The 24,110-nt window shown below is 31.9% G+C and overlaps 1 protein-coding gene across 1 annotated transcript in view; it reads left to right on the top strand.

Annotated features, from left to right (window-relative positions):
* LOC145252468 (HUWE1-associated protein modifying stress responses-like) overlaps positions 1–23,746 on the top strand; it is a 55,491-nt gene extending 31,745 nt beyond the window's left edge. Inside the window, exons 2-4 of the mRNA XM_080111892.1 lie at positions 8,339–8,410; positions 17,146–17,448; positions 22,532–23,746. Coding sequence (XP_079968018.1) covers positions 8,339–8,410; positions 17,146–17,448; positions 22,532–22,725 — 569 coding nt within the window. The 3' untranslated portion in view covers positions 22,726–23,746. The remainder of the gene's footprint in view (positions 1–8,338; positions 8,411–17,145; positions 17,449–22,531) is intronic.
* Positions 23,747–24,110: the final 364 nt, after the last annotated feature.

Raw genomic sequence — 24,110 nt, 5'->3', positions numbered from 1 at the left:
CAAGGATAAGGGTTAAAGAGTGTACAGTAGAAGTTGGTCAATATAGTAATCATTAGTAATGAAAATTTGGTAAATTTAATAACTTATATGGAACGGCTCATCAAGAACTTATTTACCTTAGACTTGAACACAACCATATTGTAGTCAGCCGGAAAGCAGGAAAACGGAAGACAATTCCACAGGCGTGCAGTTCTAAGAAAGAAGCTTTGTTCATGGAATCTATGTTTAGGTTTAGGCACAGATAAAGAGTGGGGGAAATTATTGATAGTGTTTACAGCTAGACGAGTGTTTCTTGTGAAAGTTTGGCGAGGGGGGGACCATAGATTGAAGCTCAGTTGAACACTTTCCATGAAAATAACGATACATCAGAGACAAACTCGCAACATCTCTTCTGTGAGATAGAGGTTGTAAGGAGGAGAAAAGGACATCTCCTACGAGGCTACGAAGTCTATTTTGAACTCTATCAAGGCAGGACAAGTCCTTTCTAGCAGCTCCTGCCCAGATGTGGCAACAGTATTCCATCCTTGGACGTACCTGGCTCTTATATAGATAGAGAATAGCATCAGCAGTGATCTATCTACTGGATGGATAGAAAGATCCCACCATTTTTCCAGCGGCCTTGGCAACAGATTTGATATACGTGTTCCATTTAAGATCAGGAGTAATGGTCAAGGCCAGAAGCTTGTCAAAACTTGAGGCCTCCTGAAGACGAGAGCCATTCATTTCAATTGATGACAAATGTGGATTAAAATGTTGATGATGTAAAGAGAGAAGCTTGGTTTTAGATGCATTAAAAGTAACCAGCCACTCCTTTCCCCATTGTACTACATGCTCAAGATCAGAGGAGAGAGAATTGGAGAGTACTTGCTCGTTTACTGTCTTAGATGTGGTACCATAAATGGTAGTGTCGTCAGCATGAATGTCTACAAATGATGTAAGGATATGATTTGGAAGATCATTAATGTAGATCAGGAAAAGAGTTGGGCCCAGGATGGATCCCAGAGGGACACCGGCATTAATACTGTGAGCTTCTGATTTTTGCCCCTCAACTACTACTCTTATGAACCTATCAGAAAGAAATGATTTAATAATTGAGAAGACTTTTCCAGCTATACCATAGCTAGCGATCTTATGAAGTAAACCTTTATGCCATACCCTATCAAAGGCTTTAGATATGTCAAGAGCAATTGCCCTAGAAAGATTGCCACCGTCGAGAGATTTGCTAATCCTATGCGATATAACTGTAAGGACATCTGCTGTAGATCTAGCAGAACGGAAACCATATGCTAATGATTATCTCGTATCTTGATCGATCTCGACAGAGGCTCCCTTTCTAGGGCAATTGCTCTTGACATATCAAAGGCCTTTGGTAGGGTATGGCATAAAGATCTCCAAATACAGTATTGCTGGATATGTCTTCTCAATTATTAAATCATTTCTCTCTGATAGGTTCATAAGAGTAGTATTTGATGAGCAGAAATCAGAAGCTCACATTATTGATGCTGGGGTCCCTCAAGAATCCATCTTGGGCCTAACTCTCTTCCTGATCTACATCAATGATCTCCCAAATCACATTCTAAGATCACTCGTAGACATTTATGCTGATGACACTAGCATCTATGGCAACACTGCCGTAAATGACAAAGTTCTTTCTGATTCTCTTTGATTTTGATCACGTAGTACAATGGGGAAGAGGTGGCTGGTTACTTTTAATACATCTAAAACCAAACTTTTCTCTTTTACATCATCCATGCTCTGTTCTCTGTCTGGTATTAATTGAAATGAATGGCTCTCCTCTTATTGAGACTCATGTTTTGATAGGCTTTTGGGTTTGACCTTTACTCCTGATCTGAAATGGAACACTTACATCAAATCTGTTGCCATGGTTGCTGGAAAAATGGCGGGATCGTACTACTGCTCCAGTCGATGTCCCGTTGCTGCCATACCTGTATAAGAGTCAAGTATGTCCAAGCTTGTCACATCTGTGCGGGAGCTGCTAGAAGCAGCCTATCCTGCCTTGACAGAAGTCAAAATAGACTTCATAGCCTAGTGGGGGATGCCCTTTTCTCATCCCTGCAACCTCTTTCCCACGGAAGAGATGTTGCGAACTTGCATAACTAAAGAGTTTACACGAACAGCATTCTTTTATAGTTTTGGTGGGTGGAAAATTCCAGAATCGCTCCAAATGGAATACCTTAACATTTCGTATTTTAGAATGTTCAAAAAGAACATTTTTATATTCTACCAGCAGGCCGCCTGGCATTGCCCAGTCGTAAAATATGCTTAAATATGATATTTTGATTGATGCAGATTTTATATTTATTGGACCCAATATGTTGTAATGATTTAAAGTTTAAAAAAAAATAAAAAATAAAAAAAAAGACTTGTGCACCACCGAGAATCTATTACGTTATGCATACATATTCGTAATGCCGTTGTTCAACCTTCACCTGGCAAATTCCATATTTTTGATTTTCATACTTGCACCAATTTTCCCTGGCTAAAATCCAAGTATAAGGAGTTTGGTAGGCAAAATTTTTTAAACAAATATATATATATATATATATGCATACATAAATATATATAGAAAGAGGTTTGTGTTTACCATAACCTATTTATGCAAATATTACGCAAGTATAAATCATGTCGAATATCTGCATGAATATAATTACACATAATCGTTAACTAAAGATGATCATTCCATAAGAAAACCGAAAAAACTAATAGGGAATTAAAATGAATATTTAAAAGAATATGCAAATTAGCTAAATCTTTTCCAAATGAATGCAATTCCATGACCCATATATAACAAAGTTGTATTTTCTTTTTTAAATAAATAGAAAAAAGAGTTTTTAATGACTATCCATATACACAAAAAAAAAACATTTATAGGAATATAGATAAGAATGCAATATTTTTAATAGTAATAATTATACATTTTTAATATTATTAAAAGAAATTGGAATATCTTAATACTTTTGAGGAAAATGTCGTCTCATCACATGACCTGACATCAATTTAAATCACACAAGTAGTTGGTCTTCATTTATATGATCGAGATTGGCTAGCTATATCATGTGATCTAATTTGGGATCGGCTGAAATGGTTAGGATGTAATACTAGTTTGGGAGAAAGCCAGTTGGAACCCAACAAAGGTGACATCCGTTTAGAAATTCATGCAACATAAAATGAAGGATGACCAGTTTATCATTCAATAACGTTAAAGAAGCCTGTCATTTTATTTTTTTATTCAAAGCGGAAAGATTTTTACTGCAAACAAATTCTGAAAATTTAAAGGTCATCAACAATGACTGTTTTCATTTTGAAGAATACTTGTTTTTTAATTTCTTGCATAATGAATCATTTAATTCTACAAACATTTCCTCAAGTTGATATTTTAGTTAACATGGACAGAGTAATGTGATAGTTTTAATTCTTTATTTAGATATTAGTGTTCAGACGAGGAATTGGAAAAATCTGAACTTTTTGGAATATCGGTATCGGAAAAATTTGTGCCTGTTTTCCGATGCCAAAAACGATCCTTTTAATTATCTTTTCAATTTGATTTTTTTAAAGACAGTCTTTCACTGCTTGCAATAATAATAAAATAAATATTTATTGATTTTAAACTTCCAGTAAAACTAACATCTATAGAGCATTCCCTCACAAGTGTGTTTTTACGTTTGAGAAAATATATGTACATGTGTTCTAACGGTAATCAGGACAACAAAAAAAAATACTTTAAAATATTTAGAAATTTATAAAGAATTTGAATCTGTATTCGTGCAGAATCCGTAATTGTATTGGAATCGTCTCAACAGGCACCCAGTGTTACCCAGCTGTAATATACGTTTAAATGAGATATTTTAATTCTTCTCCTTACACACATTTCTTATTATAGTGCCAATTCTGTCAATTATTATATTGTACCCAATAGTGATATTAAAAGTTGAAAAAAATAAATTTTGACGAAAGACTTGGATGTCATCAGCTAGAATTGAAACCAAAACATACAACTCTCTAGCCTCATTCCTTAGCTTTTGGTCCACACCCATATGCTTAAAGAGTTTTTAAAAACATAACGGTAATCTATGAATGTAGATTTGTGCATGCAAGCAGGTTTAGTCTACGATTCCTGCCAAGGTCAACTGTTTTGTTTTCAATTTTGATTCTTAGCAGCAATTTTTGCCACTAAAAACCAAACCCTATATATTAAATTTAAGCTCTGGAGACCAAATATTCAGAGAGGAGTAGTTTGGTAGAAACTTTTCACACACACACACACACAAGGTCACTTATATATAAATATTTCCTTGTGTTAGAACATTTTCATCTTAAATTTTATGCAATTATGTAGAAACTCGGCATAGTAGTGAAATGAAACGATCATCTAATAAACGATGAAAAATGAATTAATGAATGCTAGTTTTTCAACAGAATATGCAAATTAGTTAATCTTCATGTAGTTGCTCACATATCCATGACTGAGTATATTAAGAAGTTCGTTTTAATTTTTAAATAGAAAAAATAGGCTTTTTAATTATCTGTCAGAATAAGAAAAAAATATATATTAGACAATTTAAAAAAAAAAAAAAAAAAAAAATCACTGTGCATAAGTGAAGTTAAAAAAAAAAAAAAAAAAAAAAAGGAAAAAAAGTCACAGGTCAAATCCAGAAGTCGACATACTTTTTCTTTTTTTCATCCAACTTTCCGATTAAGTTCTATTAAAAGTACATTTATTTTATTGCAACATTCTTGGACCGATCTCCTGGGAATTACCAGAATTCACATCCATAAATAAATTAATGTATATATGTGAACTTAATAAAAATAAAAAAATGACTAGTTTTATGCATGTTTTCATCTTTTTTCTTTTTTTTTTTTCTTTATTCTAGTTTTTCAAGTTCACAAGGCAGATAAGTTCACTTAAACTTGTCGCAAACAAAATTCTGTTGATACTCACATTTCAAAATTGATAATACATTGCGACTTAGGTTATATCTGGTAATTGAAGAGCATCGTTTCCAAGACATTTGTATTTTTAACTTGCCCTAAATCTTTTTTGAATTTAAAATAGATTTTAATGTAACAGAATTCAAATGGTTGACTGAGAAATCTTAGCCATCTGGCTAGGATTAAAATGTAAAAAATATGTATCTGTTCTCGGTCAGGAGAAATCCTTCATTAATGGGGGTAGTTTTTGGTTTCCCAACAAAGGAGGAATTGGACCTAGTAATTCACTCCCATTCGTTTATTAGCACTTTTCTCAATAACTATGCCTTGGATGTTTTCAAAGTTTTGCACAAACATTAGTTATGGTGAAAGTAAATTTTTGCCAGAATGATTTCCCGGGATAATTCTAGCTGCCCCCTTAGGGGACATTGTAGGGGTAAAATTATTCCCAAATCGTTCATTTGTTTACACTTTTTTCAGTAACCACACCTTGAGTGTTTTTGAAATTTTGCACAAACATTAGTCATGGTGAAAGTAAGTTTTCACTCGTGGATGGGGGGGGGGGCAGATGCTCGGCTTTTTATTTTTTATTTTATTTTTTTTATTTTTATTTAATTTTTAATATTCATAGTGCCCCTTCTTGGCGATCTGCATCTCCCTCACATAAAAAATGTCCTAAAAAAATTTAAATAATGGGAGATTTTGTTGCTGCTGTTGCATCAGTTAATTTGATAGTTTTTAACAAATTAGTTTTTATTTATCCAACGCTTATTATAAATTTTTGTTGAAAAAAAAAATGATTGGTTCTGTTATGTCATTGCTTGATTACATCAACAATATATGAAATCTTGTTTTCCTAAAATAAAATTAAAATTGTTCATGTAAATATTTAACCATGATGCCAAGTGTGTTTTTGTTTTCTCCCCCCCCCCCCCTTCACAAACAAGGCATATTGCCACATGGAACATAAGAGACTACTATTTGGGATTGTGTTTAGCAGGTGACTGAGGAATTGAGCAGCCAGATGTTTGTTCATATTACATTTAAACTTCTGTGGGTTAGTACAGTCAGGGAAGCAAGAAAAAGGGAGGGATTTTCCAAGAGAAGAAACTATTGAGAGTAGAAAGTTTTTCAGCATCTAAGGACCTCTGTGAAGAGGCGCGATTTTGCTGCTTGTTGAAAGTATGTACATCGGGGGAGTACAAGTTGCTAATCCTTCCTAATATTCAACAAAACTAAATCCATTTTCTCCATGATACTGTAACGGTTTCATATATATTTCATTAAATAAAAGAATATACTTTTTGTGGTTAATCAAAAATTTGAGAAAATATATCACCCAAGAAATTAAAATTGTTGAACATTTAATGTCAAAACTGATTAATGTTACCATAAATCACCTTAATGTCAAATATTCAAATGTCCTGATCAGAATCTTAGAAGCATGTTTTGTTCAAATGTTTGATGTAACATTAATTTATTTAAATAAAAAAAAAATTTTCTTAAAAAGAAAAAAAAAAATACTTGTATGTATATCAGCTCTTTAGCATTTAAATGTACATTTTTCAAAGATTTTGATCCAAACATTAAACTAATTCTGTTAAAAAAAATCAACAGAATGGACTAGTGACTGTCCCATTTATAACATGTTACTGCTACCACAAAATACTGTTGGTCGATTATTGGGCAATAAATTTTCAAAACTGATAATTATTTTTCTAGAAACGAAGCTAATTTATCATTTTTCATATTTGGTTGAAGACTTGGTATTAAAATTGATGGCACATTTTAATGGGGTTTTTAACTAGGATTTCATATTCAGGTGAAAAATACTTTCACAAACGTTTAGTTTGTCAAGGGTGTGGTTTCTCAGTAATGTCTTGCTCAGTATAGTCATGAAGGAGACGGAAACCACTAATCTTATTTTCACCATATATGACTAACCATCACAGCATTATTTGACCATTATGAAAGATTTTGGAATACTGAAAAAAAAAAAAAAAAAAATTATGTATACTATTTTCTAATGTGTAAAACGTTTGAATTCCAAGGCCTGGAAACTTTTAAATTCGAAATTTAGAATTTGCAATGTAATGTTTGTATGGATTTGGGAATTGCAAGCTAATTAAAAGTTGCAATCTTAGAATGAAGGAATTGTTGTTCATAGACTCCATAGCATGCTAATTACGTTTCTGCATTAGAATTGCCTCCTGTAAATAAGCTGTAATTTCTTATTTTATGATTTTTAATAAGTTACATGCATGGATTTGTAATTGTTTTATATTTTAATACGTCTTATAATTTTATGGAAAAATAAGGAAAACAAAATGATAGTGTGTATTTTAGTTAAACTTAGTAAATTGTGGAGATTATTTTTTTGTAGAAAGTTGTTTTTTTTTTTTTGTTTTTTTTTACTATAAATTTATTTAAAAAATCTAGCATGTAGGTTGTCCTGTCCTTATCTAATTTTTTTTTACAGAACATTATCTAGTTAACACTAAAAGTGGACCAATCCCCTTCCATCCCTCTAACTTTTATTCATAATACTATTGATTAATGCACACATTTTTTTTTATTATAAAGATTCCAAGTTTTAGTCTTTTTTTCTATGTAAGTTTAACTTAAAATTATTTCTTTGAAATTGAACAGTGAGTTTTAAGATTATTTTGATTGGCATTTGTTTAATTGATTAGTTGTTTCCAAAAGAATTAACATCAATTTTTGCAGCATATGGAGAAATTCTGGGTGATTGTTTTATATTAAAGTTGATTTTTGTTTTTTTGTTTTTGTTTTTTTTTTTTCATATGAAAATATGACACTTAAAAATTTTCTTTTTTAATTATTTTCTTAAATATTCCATGAACTTCTACCAAATATTCTATCATTTATTTTTTTTTTTCTGCTCGATTTTATGAATGGTAATCTATTTTTTAATTAAGAGATTTAAAGTAAGCAACACATTGGATGCGATCGAAGGAAGGGGATATATTTCCTGGTGTATATAATTAGGATACCTTTTTTTTTTTATCTTTTCTGATCTCCCTTTTCTACAAGTATTACAGTTCCAAACACTGTTGCTACTGTGTTTAATGTTTATATAGTTAAGTTTTGTTTGATTTATTTATATCTTTATTTAGATTTAAAGTTTTATGATAAAATGATTTTATTTTTAACATATCTTGATTATTTTTTAGTATTTACTTTTTGAGATTTTTGTTTTAGTATAAATTTAAAAAAAAAACTTGCAATTGCTTTCCTTTTTTATTTTTATTTTTTTTATCTTTGTCTATAAATGCACTGTCGAACATTTCTGTTTTATGTAATTTCTATTCATTTTTTTTTCTTCTTGGACTTTTCTTTAATTTATATTAAATTTATTTTCCAGATCGACACCAGGGTCGAACCTTGTGGGGTCCATTTCGAAATGCAGCTACAGCAGTTACTGATATGTACAAAGGTATATTTTTATTTCAACTTTTATGTTAGGAGAGGGGACATTAGGTTTTGATTTGGGATTTTTTTTTTTTTTTAGGATAAGGGTTATTTTGTGTACAGTAATCAATGGGATAGTGTTGCAGTATTCATTAGTATTGGAGATTTGATAAAGTGTCATTATTTAAAGGGGCAGTTCATCAGGAATTTGTTTATGTTGGACTTGAACACATCCATGTTGAAGTCAGGAGGGAAACAGGCAAGCGGTAGAGTTCCACAGGCATGCAGTTCTAAAAGAAGTTTTGTTCATGGAATCTACATTTTGATTTAGGCACAGATAAAGAGTTGGGGAAATTTTTGACAGTGGTTTCAGCTAGACGAGTGTTTCTCGTGAAAGATTGGCGAGGGGGGACCAGATATTGGAGCTCAGACGAGCATCTGCCATGGAAATAACGATAAAACAAAGATAGGCTTGCAACGTCTCTTCTGTGGGAGAGAGGCTACAGGGAAGAGAAAAGGACATCCCCCACTAAACCACAAAGTCTATTTTGTACTCTGTCAAGGCAGGATAGGCTGTTTTTAGCAGCTCCTGCCCAGATGTGGCAGCAGTATTTCATCCTTGGACATACTTGGCTTTTATAGAGATAAAGAATTGCATCAGTAGTGAGATATCTTGTGGAGCGGTAGAAGGATCCCACCATTTTTCCAGCAACCTTGGCAACAGACTTGATGTACGTGTTCCATTTCAGATCAGGAGTAAAGGTCAAACCCAAAAGCTTATCAAAACATGGAGCTTCCCCTAGATGAGAGCCATCCATTTCAATTGATGCCAAATGGGGATCAGAGCGTTGATGACGCAAAGATAGGAGCTTGGTTTTAGATGCATTAAAGGTAACCAGTCACCTCTTCCCTCACTGTACCACACGCTCAAAATCAGAGGAGAGAGAATCAGAGAGAACTTTGTCATTTACAGCTTTTGATGTGTTGCCGTAGATGGTCGTGTCATCAGCATATATGTCAACGAATGATTTAAGTATGTGTTTTGGGAGATCATTGATGTAGATCAGGAAGAGAGTTGGGCCCAGGATGGACCCCAGCATTAATACTGCGGGCCTCTGATTTTTTCCCATCAGCCACTTCTCTTATGAACCTATCAGAGAGAAATGATTTAATGGTAATTCAATATCTCCAGTAAAAAGTAATCACGTGATTGGTTGGGTCCTAATCGAAAGCAGAATTGTTGTTTTCCAGATACAAAAAGATAGTTCAAAAATGTTTCCTGAGAATCTTGCCCTAGATTACCATATTTGGAATTTGATAATTTTGGAAATGGAATAAGACACTACTGAATATATATCTGCCTTTTCGGGTTCAGGTCCTTTGGAATTGTTAACCAAAAATAAGTTCTCCGAAAAGTGGAAAACAAGACAAACAAAAAAAAAAGATCTGCATTATTGAAACTAGTGGAACAGACGAGGATATAAAAGTAATTGAATAAAAGTGAAATGTGATTCTTCAGCGTTTCATCAGATATGTGCTTTTTGAAATGAAAAATGGATTAATTGTAAAGTGGAATGAAAGTCCATTGGAGAACTGGAACAAACATGTGAGGTTCTTCAAGAATAAACCTGCTGCAAAAGCTTGTCAATTTTCAATCAAGAACAACATCCATGGAATAATGTGCATCATGGCATACTCCTAAAATCGCTTTGAAACATCTTAACTCTCCCCCTTTTTGATATATGGTGAAGTTGACAACGGATAACACTGTCTTTATAATAAAGTGTGGTTTCTAATATGGCTGAGGAATCCTCATCATAAGTTTCCAATAAATCCTCAGCAATTACTTTTAAACCAAAATCGTATTCACAACCTTAAAATAAAAGCTTACCCCCCCCCCACACACACACATCTTTGAATTCCTCAATGGGTATGGTAAAACACTCTCCCTTTGTTTGCTGAATGAAATCAAAAGTAGAGGTCCTAAATAATTTGCAATTGTATTTTCGATCGGTCGCGCTTAATTTTTCCGAGTACTCTAAGGACCTGTGACACAGTGGTTAGAGTGCATGGAAAAATTCAGTGCTAAAAGTTACCTTCCTTTGAAGGTTCAATTCTCAGTGTGGGTGACTGAAAATAATGAATTTATCAAATAACGTCTGCAATAATCCTTAGACCACCTCTTATATACCTAATTATTTGTTATTTTTTATTATTAGATATATAAGAATCCTTATATACCTGTAATAAGATCTGGGTTACTCCTGGAAACAAACTATTAAAATTAAAAAGAAAAGGTTCAGGGTAACTCACAAAACTACAAACAAATATTATTAACAGCTGCCTATGTAAAACCATGGAATGAATGATGGAAAATAGTCTGGTACCTAGAAAAAAAGCAACTAAATATCAATGTGGCTTCATGAAAAAAAAAAGAATACAAATAACTATTTAACTAGATTGGAAACTTTCATGAAAAAAAAATGAATACAAATAACTATTTAACTAGATTAGAAACTTTCATGAAAAAAAAAAATGAATACAAATAACTATTTAACTAGATTGGAAACTTTCATGAAAAAAAATGAATACAAATAACTATTTAACTAGATTGGAAACTTTCATGAAAAAAAAATGAATACAAATAACTATTTAACTAGATTGGAAACTTTCATGAAAAAAAATGAATACAAATAACTATTTAACTAGATTGGAAACTTTCATGAAAAAAAATGAATACAAAAAACTATTTAACTAGATTGGAAACTTTCATGAAAAAAAAAATGAATACAAATAACTATTTAACTAGATTGGAAACTTTCATAAAAAAAAAATGAATACAAATAACTATTTAACTAGATTGGAAACTTTCATGAAAAAAAAAATGAATACAAATAACTATTTAACTAGATTGGAAACTTTCATGAAAAAAAAAAAATGAATACAAATAACTATTTAACTAGATTGGAAACTTTCATGAAAAAAAAAAATGAATACAAATAACTATTTAACTAGATTGGAAACTTTCATGAAAAAAAAAATGAATACAAATAACTATTTAACTAGATTGGAAACTTTCATGAAAAAAAAAAATGAATACAAATAACTATTTAACTAGATTGGAAACTTTCATGAAAAAAAAATGAATACAAATAACTATTTAACTAGATTGGAAACTTTCATGAAAAAAAAATGAATACAAATAACTATTTAACTAGATTGGAAACTTTCATAAAAAAAAAAATGAATACAAATAACTATTTAACTAGATTGGAAACTTTCATGAAAAAAAAAATGAATACAAATAACTATTTAACTAGATTGGAAACTTTCATGAAAAAAAAAAATGAATACAAATAACTATTTAACTAGATTGGAAACTTTCATGAAAAAAAAATGAATACAAATAACTATTTAACTAGATTGGAAACTTTCATGAAAAAAGCTAATATAAAAAAGAACACTTTTTTTGTTGACACAGAAAAAGTGCATGACATTGCGTGGAAACACGGGAGCCTAAAAGATTAATACTAACTCGGATTAAGAGGCAGGCTACGAATGTTTATCTAAAACTTCCTATCTGAAAGAATAATCAGAGTGAAACTAGGATCGACCTTTTCAGAAGCAAAAGATTAAAATGAAGGAATTCCACAAGAAAGTATATATTCAATAATATTATTAATAATATTACACATTGTTTCAATTCTCGTGTAAATGGCTCACGATATGATGATGACTTTGATTTGCTAGCGATCAAAACTCACAAACGTCTACAGAGGAGCAGCTACAATAATCTATCAATAAAATACTTTAATAGACCACAACAAATGGCTTCACAGAATCAAGATGCATTCACTTTTGCTGACAACGCAAGTTACTTGAACTCCGTCTTGAAACTTTATAATGACAAAATACCAGTAGTAGAAAAATTCAAAGTTCTTGGAATAATGTTTGATTAGAAACTTTTATACCTCATATTAAGAAACTTCAGACAAAATGTAATCAGGCTCTACAACTACGTGTGGTGGCCCACATAGAATGGGGAGCAGGTCAAGAAACCCTTTTAAAACTTACAAAGCAATAATGCGATCTCAATTGGATTATGGCTCTATGCCAGAGAATCTTATTTACAAACATTAGATACAATACACTATCCGAGACTTACACTCGGTGCTTTCCTCATCTTCCCAATAGAAAATCTGTATGTGAAGACAAATGAACAACCATTAAAACTAAGACGAGAAAAGCTGGCCTGCAATACTTCATTAAATTAAAATCCTATAACTTGAATCCAACCTATCACGGCACACTAAATTCATCATACCAAACATTGTTCAATAAAAATTAAAACAAAATAAATCTATTTGAGCTTTAAATGGATCAAATCATTAAAGAATCAGATATCCAACTAAACAAAATTCATAAAACCAAATTAATAGATATCGCTATAATCGACCATCCAAAAACCTAATACTGGACCTTAGTAAACTCCCCAGAATGAAAACCCATCTCATCACATACTTGGAAAAATATCAAAGATTAAAGACAAATTTTCAAACCACCAAAGTATTATTGACAACTCTAATAGCACTGGTGGCACTGCATTAACAGAAAAAAAACTATTTAACCAAATTTTTCCAAAAAGATTACCAAATGAAGCAATTGCCATAGATATAGCCCTTGATATCATAACAGAAGACCATAACCAAAAATTTATTATCTATTCCGACTCATTGTCTGTCTTAATAGTTCTAACGGAAAACAAATTGGAATACTGTCTAATAAAACTTAATTAAAACGAACAACCTAGAAGAAAAAAGGCAAATTATATTTTGCTAGATACCAATTCGCATAGAAACAAGGAGAGGTGGCAAAGCTGGTCTAGCAGCAAAGGCATCACTAAAAACGACTATAGATAAAAAAAAAAAAAAAATCAAAATCTTCTATAGACATGAAACCAACAAGTATTCAAGAGAAATGGCAACCGTCATGGGAAGAAAGAAAATAAACTTTTTGAAATAACTCACCCTCCAAAAATGAACATAGGAAAAATAAACGGAAGTCATGTTAAATTGACTTCACATAGGACATTCACACCTAACCCACAATTATTTATTAAAAAAAAGAACAACAATCAAAGTGCCAATGTGAATATAAAAAAAAGTTTTTTATAAAACTTACTTGAAGATTGTAAAATGCAAACTTTTAAAGAGGAAAATATTTTAACAAAAAAAGATATTAGAAAAACTATTTAAAGAAATCGAAACCAAAAAGATCATGAACTTTTAAAAAAAAAAAAAACTGGAATTTTATTTTTTTTTATATCATATTTCTATATTTTTTATATCAAATTTCTATATGAAAAGTTATAAAACCTCTAAAATACACATAGCAAACAAAACATATAATCACAAACTAAATACTATAAACATCTATTCACAAAATATCTTCTCTGACAGGAAATAACACCTAAGGCTGATATGCCGATAAACTAAACAAACAAAAACAATTTTCCTTTACAAAACAAACAAACCAAACACCATGAATAAATATTTGAAGATGTAACTATAAGAACTTAGAGCATAAACTTTTCCCAAATTACTGGGTTTTTTGTTTTGTTTTTTTTACATAGGCATCACCACATTATCAAGGCCAAGAGGCCACTCAAGGATAAGGGTTAAAGAGTGTACAGTAGAAATTGGACATTATAGTAATCATTAGTAATGAAAATTTGGTAAAGTTGATAACTTATATGGAACGGCTCAAGAACTTATTTACGTTAGACTTGAAGACAACCATATTGTAGTCAGCCGGAAAGCAGGAAAACGGAAGACAATTCCACAGGCGTGCAGTTCTAAGAAAAAAGCTTTGTTCATGGAATCTACGTTTAGGTTTAGGCACAGATAAAGAGTGGGGGGAATTATTGATAGTGTTTACAGCTAGACGAGTGTTTCTTGTGAAAGTTTGGCGAGGGGGGACCATAGATTGAAGCTCATTCGAACACTTTCCATGAAAATAACGATACATCAGAGACAAACTCGCAACATCTCTTCTGTGAGATAAAGGCTGCAAGGAAGAGAAAAGGACATCTCCTACGAGGCTACGAAGTCTATTTTGAACTCTATCAAGGCAGGCCAAGTCCTTTCTAGCAGCTCCTGCCCAGATGTGGCAACAGTATTCCATCCTTGGACGTATCTGGCTCTTATATAGATAGAGAATAGCATCAGCAGTGAGATATCTACCGGATCGATAGAAAGATCCCACCATTTTTCCAGTGGCCTTGGCAACAGATTTGATGTACGTGTTCCATTTAAGATTAGGAGTAATGGTCAAGCCAAGAAGTTTGTCAAAACTTGAGGCCTCCTGAAGACGAGAGCCATTCATTTCAATTGATGTCAGATGTGGATCAAAATGTTGATGATGTAAAGAGAGAAGCTTGGTTTTAGATGCATTAAAATTCGGTATTAAATAACCTGAAAAAGGTTGATATGCCATAAGACAAACCAATCTGCATCTGTACACATATCTCTATACTGTCCAGATTTAATCTAAGCCAGTCTTTACTGTAACCCAGTCATGCCAATGACCGACCCACGTGTTACATTAAATGTTCTGGAAATGTTACCATACTGTGACAATTGGCCGGTCAGTATCTATCATTAGACATATTTTTGTCTAGGTCAGGTGTTCTCAACCGGGGTCCACATGGACCCTAGGAGTCCATGGAATATTTCTGGGGGTCCACAGGCAAAACATAACAGAATGGGGGGTCCACAACGATATTTTGGTGGTCCATGAAGAAACCAACTCAGAATAGTTTTTATTATTAAAAATTTAATTTCTACTGTCTGATCTCCATCGGCTTCACCATGGAAGAAACATTGTAATACAAGATATTGGTAAAGAATTATTATCACTCTAATTTAGATTATTATTATAATTACTACTTATTATCATAATTATTATAGTTGTTGTAGAATACCTTATTTGCATTGAATTAGTTTTCATTTAAAAATAAAGCTTAATTTTATATTATTTCTTTGATTATTAAAACCTCAAAATTTATATTAGTGAAAAATAGAAGATTGTCTTATGACCAATAGTTATGAAGGGGCCCACCAAGATAAAAAGAAGGGAAAAGGGGTGCATGGGTAAAAAAAAGGTTGAGAACCACTGGTCTAGGTGATACCTGGGATGTTGGGTGTGGCTGGCTACTTCACTCTGGAGTATGCCTTCGCTCTGGTGACTCCCTTTTGATGGAATCGTCTTGATATTTTGAGGCAGGCACAAAACGATGCACAACATGCAATTGTAATATATAAGATCTTAACTATTTTATTTTATAAAATTTACACAATATATTACAATAAAAAAGATAATTCATAATAATTACACTTTTAAGTAATTACTTGCTTAACTAGTGCTTGGGGGGGGGGGGGGCTCCTCTCATTTACAGAGAGACAAAACTATACGTCTTACTCCATGGCTGACAGAATGGAAAGAGGTCGAGGAAATCAAAATTGCATTGTTTCCTTTTTTTATGCTGTATTACTTCGAGTGAGACCCAATCACCTCCCGGCAATGCTGGGGCTGGGGAGAGACCACGACGGCCCCGTGGTATTTTCAAAACATAGTTACATTACACTAACATTACACCTCCATCATATCATTCTCGTATATTTCTCCATGAAACCTGTATCTTCAACCCTAGCTACCTAGCTTTACACATCTCTCATAGACTTTTTTCTTGCTTAAAAATTAATTATCTATCATAGTATCTTTAACATATGTACATGTTACAGTTTCCAGATTATAAATTATGAGACAATGTAAAAAAAAAAAAAATGTTGCTTTTGGGCTATACATGAAACTAAAATATACCTTCTTATTCTTCTGGCTAAGATCCAAGAGTAGAATCTATTCTATCTAAAGATTGTATAATATCGCGGGATCTCCATTCACTCTCAGCGTCCACAAAATGCCCAGCAGCAATATATGAAAGCTGCTGCTGTGGAATTTTCACAGGTCCCACTAATTTTTAATGAATAAAATACTAAAGAAATTTTTTTTTCCTGTTATCAAATTGTTTTTCTGTTTTTACATAGTCTAAATTTAAATTTTTTGTTTTTTCTTCATTTACTGTTAAAAGAAAAATTTAGTTTTTATCTCTAATGTGTTCTGGATCATATTAGGAAGATTTGATATGTTAATGAATCTTAAACAAAGTTGCATTTGTGTCATTTTAGTATTTTTTAATGTTTTCTTTTTGTTAGGCTTGTTTCATCCAATAACTACTGCTTGCATGACAATTCATTTCCATTTAACACAAGATAACATTTCATTTGAAAGAATTCTTCACTTCAAAACTCATACAGTGCAAAAAATGACTTCTGACCAATAGCACATCAGATAGTAATTTTTTTTTTTTTTTTTTTTAAATTCCCAATAAATTTTGAATATTTATAATTTGGTGGCTAATTGAGCTATCATAGTATATTTGGTGTCCTTATTTATATTTTTGCAAAGATCTGTCTACATTAAAATTTCTGATGATGAAAATAGAACTTTGGGATACCTAATAGCAGAAGACTAGTTCCGTAATTTTATCAAACTTTGGTACTAAATTGCTTGTACGATTATTTCTCAGTTTTCTTTTAAAAGTAACGATTGTTATTGATCACGTCGGCATAGGAATGTGTTAGACTTTGTGAAATTATTTTACCTCCTTTTGCAACGAATGTGTTTTTCTTGTTTTCGCAGATAGTATAGATACGTTAAGAGTGTGTATTGATGTCGGCGTGCAATGCGGCAAGCAACACAGAACAAAGGACATAATTGCTTGGGCCAAAAAGAGACGGCGTCACATACGCAGAGAAGATCTTTTGGCTTTTCTCTGTGGAAAGAACCCGCCCCTGCGCAACAGAAGTACATCGACTGGCAAAGCGAGCCCTTGGATGACAAAAGACTGGCCCTCCCAACGGTTAACTCACTGTGGTAGCAGAGGATTGGAAGAAGATAACGACACGGAGTTACAGGCATTTAGTGATGCTTTGGCATTGCAAGGTCAGTTATTTTCCTTGTGTTTTGATGCTCTCAAAACGTACGAGTTCACGTTGCTTTTGATGTGTAATATAAATATATATATATATATATGCACACACACACACACACACACACAGCATATGTAGGCTGGATTTGATTTTTAGATAACCCATAGTAGTTGATATACCATAGAACCTAAAGTCTAATTAAAATTGTTTATAAAATATGTATCTAGTGAAAATTTATAATGGTGCAGCCCTCAACCAACGCTTTCACCAGGTGTTGTTTTTTTTTTTTTTCTCTCTCTCTCTCTCTCTTTCTGAGACACTCTCATCTATAATATAAATCTCATCTGTCTGTATGTCTGCCTAAAACTTTCGACAGTCAACGGATTTTTACGAGATCAGTATCATCGAAAAATTGGCGAAAAATATTGATTACTTCACCCTCAACTCGGTACTTTTCTACAAGCAGGGGGGTCGCTTTTTTTGCCGATATTTTCAAGTCATCCCCTCTTTTCGATTGACTAGCCTTAATTTAAACCTTTGCCACTTCTGATTTTGCGATGGACGCAACGGCAAAGACGTCACTTTTTTTTTTTTTTTTTTTATGTTCTTTTCCTCCGCGGTACGGGATTCGGGCCTGCAAACCAGTTAACTGGATTTTGCCTATAAAAGAAATGAGTTCTGCCTTTTTTTTTTTTTTTTTTTTTTTTTTTTTAATCAATGCATTTTTATGTTAATGTTTGAATAATCTCATACATTAGCGTAAGTTTTCCGTAAACATTCAATAAGGATTTCTTTCTCCAAATATTTTCAGTTTTCTTCAATGTGTTGTAAATTCCTGTAATTTTTATGGTGAGTCACTCTCCAAAAATAATCATACTTTAAGAAGGCTGGAGGTGTTTTTACCCTCTTTAAAATATCTACTGTTACACACTTCGAAGAGACCAGGAACTTTTCTTACATTAGCTTCATAAGACTGGTTGCACGATCAGTGTTTATCTTCTCATTCCATATTTTTAACATTTACTGCACCTACCATGCATAAATACTGAACGCTCCCTTACCATGGCATTATTAAACACGGGGCAATTTAATTGGTTACTTTAGACCTAAACTGGATTACTGGAATGTCTTTTTTGAATACTGCTCAACAGCACTTTGTATCATCAAAAACACATTTTCTTGTATAAAAAAAGATACTTTTTTCACTTCTATCATTTAATATTTTTATGTATTTACGTTATCGACAGATTTTATTTTAACAAAAACAATCGTCACCCTTGACAAGCCAACCTTATTTGTCAGCTTCCTTCAACAATATTGACCTGATCAGCTAAGAATATATTAAATAAAGCACTCTACACTGAGTCATGTTCTTATTTGTCTTCTGTCTTTTTCTTCATCTGCTTCATCATCGCTATAGTCGCCGCATTCTAAATGTAAAAGGGTTTTATTTGAAGTAAAATACTACTTGAAAAAAAGATAAAACACAAAATAATTATTAAAGTTTGTAGAACAACTTTTTTCGCCGTCTTTGTTGGCTATTCTAATAAATTCCCATTACATTTTAGATTGTCCATAATTTTAATGAATCAACTTAGAATTAAAAAAATTATGCCAACAATTATAGCTTTTCCGTTATGGTGAGTGAACATAGTCGATGACTTCTTTCCAGTTCATTTTTAAACTAATAAAACAGTTTCTATTTCAGTTACCTAAATTATTAATTTTGTACATCAATATTCATTAATAATAATTAAAAGGCAATTTAAAATATTAAAAATCGGTATTTATGCAGAATAAGGACCATTTTCTGGATAGTTTACATAAAGGGTCAAAAGGTGCTGAAACGCTGAGTCAATGAGATCGCCAGTGTTGACATCCCTTAAGAAATATTTAGCTACTAGCATTGGTTTATTAGACAAAAAACAAAAAGTGCGAAATTATTTTTGATTGTTATCTTTATTATTCAAAAAATAAATGTCTATTCATGACCAATGATTTTTCTTTTTCTTGATTTCACATTGTTTCGTAAATTATTTGGCATAGGTATCAATAATTTCTACTCTACTCATATTTTTGGTATTTGTGCATTTACAAATTATTTGTACATTTGCAAATTTTTTGTATTTGTACATTTACATATTTTTTGTATTAGTACATTTACATATTTTTTGTATTTGTACATTTGCAAATTTTTTGTATTTGTACATTTGCAAATTTTTTTTGTATTTGCATATTTTTTGTATAACGATTAGTTATTATTGATAATTAAATATTTTTCAGTTACCTAATCATTTACTTGTGTACATATTATTCTGTATTACATATTTCTCATCAATTCATACAATCAACATTATTCATTTATTTATAAATAAAAAATTTTAATTCCTATTTTTACTTTTTTTACACATTAAATTTTTCTTAGTATTCATGTGGTTTCGATTTTTCATTTTGTTTTTGGGTGCTCTTCTACAACAATTTCGTCAATAACTTTAATTTATTGCATTTAAAGATTACGTAATGTGATGGATAGATACTGAAATAAACATTAATTTCTTTCAGCTTCCAACATTTTTATATATCAAACTTTCTAGCAGTTTATCCACAGTATTTTGCTTGACTCGCATACAATAATGCGGCAGATAATTATAGTTGAATTTGTTTCTCCGGATGAGGGGGTGGCGGTCCCTTCCTGAATTTGCTCTGGTTTGTGCCATCTTTCTACTGGGCAATGATGGCACACAGGTTCTGCTAGTGTACAATAAAATACAATTTCGAAATATTTCTGTGCTCAGGAAAACAAAACATACAATCACATTTCAAAGATATCGACAGTTACACGCATTGAACGATGCCTTTGTGTTTTCAGATTTACTCTTTAAATGTTGACACTATTGAAAGTTTTATTTTTTTGTGTTAAAAGAATTATTTACATTGTTTTTATCATTGGTAGATTTTTATGCAGTAGAATCCTGAGATGCAGCATTAAAAATTAGTAACAAAATACAGTATATAATACACATGTATATAATACACATCTATATAATCAAATAACATAACACCATAAGGTAGAGGTAAATGCCATAACCAGGGGCTGGAAAAAGATTGTATTCCACATCGTAACCTAAAAAACTGTATCCTAAGGCCACCGTATCTTGGGGTTCTGTTGGGGACCCTGGTAGCTGTTTAGTTACCTGGTTATAGGCTGGGGTCTCCACTTTGTAGGCTGCGTTGAGGAACCGGTTATTGAGAAGGTGATTACTAGAAAAGTAGGTCACCGTTTGCAGATCATACAGCATAATGAAACCGATCAATAATAAGGGCACGTGTTACAAGTATATTTAAGAAAACATTAAAATGAAGCCAACCAAAGCAGGATTACATACATATGTACAAGGAATATTTATTTACACAGAAAGGTTACGAAAATTAGTGTGTGTATATGAACTAGCATGCATGTAGATAAATGTTCGTTGCATGTATGTGTGTGTGTGAGTGTATATGGGGGTTCGTTGAAGTATATATTGGAAGTCCAGTGTGTGTGTTTAAAAGTTTAAGATATAGCGAGTATTCATTCTGATGCAAGAATTAAAGCATACGCGTGTATTCATTGAATGTTCATTTCTACCTTGAAAGAATGCACAGCTGTCGAGGTGCATGTAGAAAAATAGCTTGCTTCACGTCGTAGCTAGATGAGAAAAGGAAACGTGTTGGAACGTCGATGTCTCTAATAGAAAGAGGAAGAGAAACAGAACAGGAAATAGAGAACGCCACCTGTTAGGCAAACAAGGATTAACCGGTGCTTATCGTGTGTGTGTGTGTGTGTGTATGTGAGCAACGCATGTTAGCATTTAAAAGGCATGTGCCTATGGTTCTACTGTATGTGATAATATTCTCATTTTGCTTTAAAAAAGAAAGATGCGTTCATCTTTTTTTTTTTCTCAATATATATATCTATATACTATTCAGCTTTTTTTTTTTTGTTTTTTATGCAAATTTACATAAGCAGTGCAAGCTTGCATTCAGCGTTTTTATTGAATTGACTGTAAACTTTTTTTTTTTTTTTTTTCTCAAAGGGAAGTAACTCTGGATAAATACAATTATAACCCTACAATGAAGACCTTTGAAAATAATTATGACCTAGACAAAGTATTTTCTGGAAGGAATTTAATTGAATTTGATTCTTCTTGACAAGATTCTGTATGAAAACTTAGCGCACCAGAATCAAATATTGATTTTGGAAGAGATTTTGATTACAAAGGAAAGATAAGCTTCTTTTTTTTTTCCTTAGTGAAACTTATTAGATATAAAGGATAAATTATTTTTAGGGTGTAATGTGTAATGTAATTAAAACAAAAAGACCTTATCAAGGCTTTATTCAACTGACTTATACATAATTAATTTAACTGAGGCAAAAAATAAAAAGAATATATACAAGAATAAAATGGGTGTTTTTAAATAAAGATGATGTAATAATATGAGCATGAATTATAACAGTTTTTTTTTGTTTTTTTTTTTAACATAGGCATCCCCACTTATCGAGGCCCAGATACCACTTGAGGATAAGGGTTAAGAGTGTACAGTAGTCAATTGGACAATATAGTAATCGTTAGTAATGGAAATTCAGTAAATTTGTTAACTTAACTGGAACGGCTCATCAAAAACTTGTTTACGTTGGACTTGAAGACAATCAGATTGTAGTCAGCTGGAAAGCAGGAAAACGGAAATTTAAACAAGAAAATTAATTTTTACAGACAGATGAACAACAATGCTATTGCAAAAATCTGAGAAATAACTTTAAATAATTCAAACTTGCTAAGATTTTAGGAAGCCATTTTTAACATGAAGACATTCGAAAAATTTGTTAAAAATGATTTACTTTAAAAATAAAACTACTTAATCAATTTACATGATTTTTGGAATACAATATTTTCTTTCTGTCACGGGTACGTACATAAAAAATTTTGTTTTTTTTAATAAAGAGGAAATTCTGAACAATCATCTTATTTTTTATTTAAAGTGCTTGGTGTCTTAATTTTAAAAACAACAAAAAAAAGTCAATTGTTTCTCACTTTTTTTTTTTTTTTTCTTTGCAGGATTGAACGGTGCTATGTCGAATGTTAGTGTAGGTTACCTGCCTCATAGTGGTGGTACATTAAACAGCAGGAATATGGAGGACCTTAACAGGTTCATACTTGATGAAATCTCCAGAAATTCTGACTCCCGCAAGAGAAGTCCTCCCACAGATGGAAAGGATTCTCCTTCTCGGAAAAAAAGCCGCATAATTTAGATTGAAATATAAACAATTTTTTTAAATTATCCAAAATGGACGACATAAACAACTGCCTGCCATTGGTAGGTGCTCTTCTATATACATAAAAAAAATTACAGGTGCATACATATGTATGTAGATATATAATATATAAAATATACACAGGGGGGTATCCATTGTCTTTAGAGGCTGAAAGGAGGCCTCTCTATATAAGTGTGTGTGTATGTATATATATGTATATACATATATATCACATATGTAATAAAAGAAAGTGGAACGTGTATATATATGTATCTTTTTAACTATATGCATACATAAAAATATTTGTGTGCATGCATGTATATATATATATATATATACACATATGCACACACATATGTAGGTATATATGTATATACATATAAGAATGGCATGCATACACATTCGGACATGTGTACAATTAATTAGCTTCTTAATGAAGCTACCTTTTTTTTTTCTTTTTCTTTTTTTTTTTTTGCGTGTGTGTGACCAGTGTTGAACCAATGCTGTTTGCGTCAGCCGATCTGAGACAACAAACCCTAAACCCACTGAACGGACACAATCCTGTGAATGACGCAGCGGGGGGAGGGGGTTATGTTTAAAAAGAAGGAAGTTTTAAAAACAGGTACTCTTAAACTTGCACACACATGATTTAACCATGTATTGTTAAAAACTTAACCATTTTCATTTTTTTAAGCGGGGGGTGGGGCTTTTTATTTTGATACTCCTGTTTTTTTATTAGTTTTCTAACAATATGATCGAAATTATGAGGGAATTGTCTAAAGTATGTTTCCAGTCTAATGTTAGCGGTTTAAAAAATATAGATTGTTCAGGCTGTTGTTCTTGTCATGTTTAGGCTAATGTAATATTCAACTTTATCCGGGTTAGTCTTTTTGAATTCCAAAATCTAGGAATTTCAAACAGTTAAAAAAAAAAAAAAAAAAAAAAATATTCTGTCCAAAATTATTCCATAAAGATTCCAGAGTTTGACAAGACACATGTGAAGGACGGACGGAGATTACATCGACTTAAACATGAACATGACATCCAAGATGAGGACAATTGTCTGAATAATGATAATAATAATAATGCAAATTATTGATTTTTAGAAAACCTTTAATATATTCCGGTTTACGTTGCTACTTGTGTTATTGATTTCGTCATCACAATGTTAAAACTTTAGCCGTCACAAACAGATCCAACAGTACATGTACATGATTGACTAAACCCAATATATACTTGGCCTGATCGCAAATCTCGACTTGGTTGATCATAGTTATTGCAATGGTGATCATAGTTATTGCAATGGATACCAAACAACAGACTGGAATCAGCTGAGCAGATTTCAAATCCAAGTGCGTCTATTAATTTCATCTTGTAATATA

This window comes from Euprymna scolopes, chromosome 29, assembly GCF_053919585.1.
Source record: "Euprymna scolopes isolate OS-2025 chromosome 29, ASM5391958v1, whole genome shotgun sequence".
NCBI classification, from domain to species: Eukaryota; Metazoa; Mollusca; class Cephalopoda; order Sepiida; family Sepiolidae; genus Euprymna; species Euprymna scolopes.
This window is presented reverse-complemented; position numbering and strand designations above follow the sequence as displayed.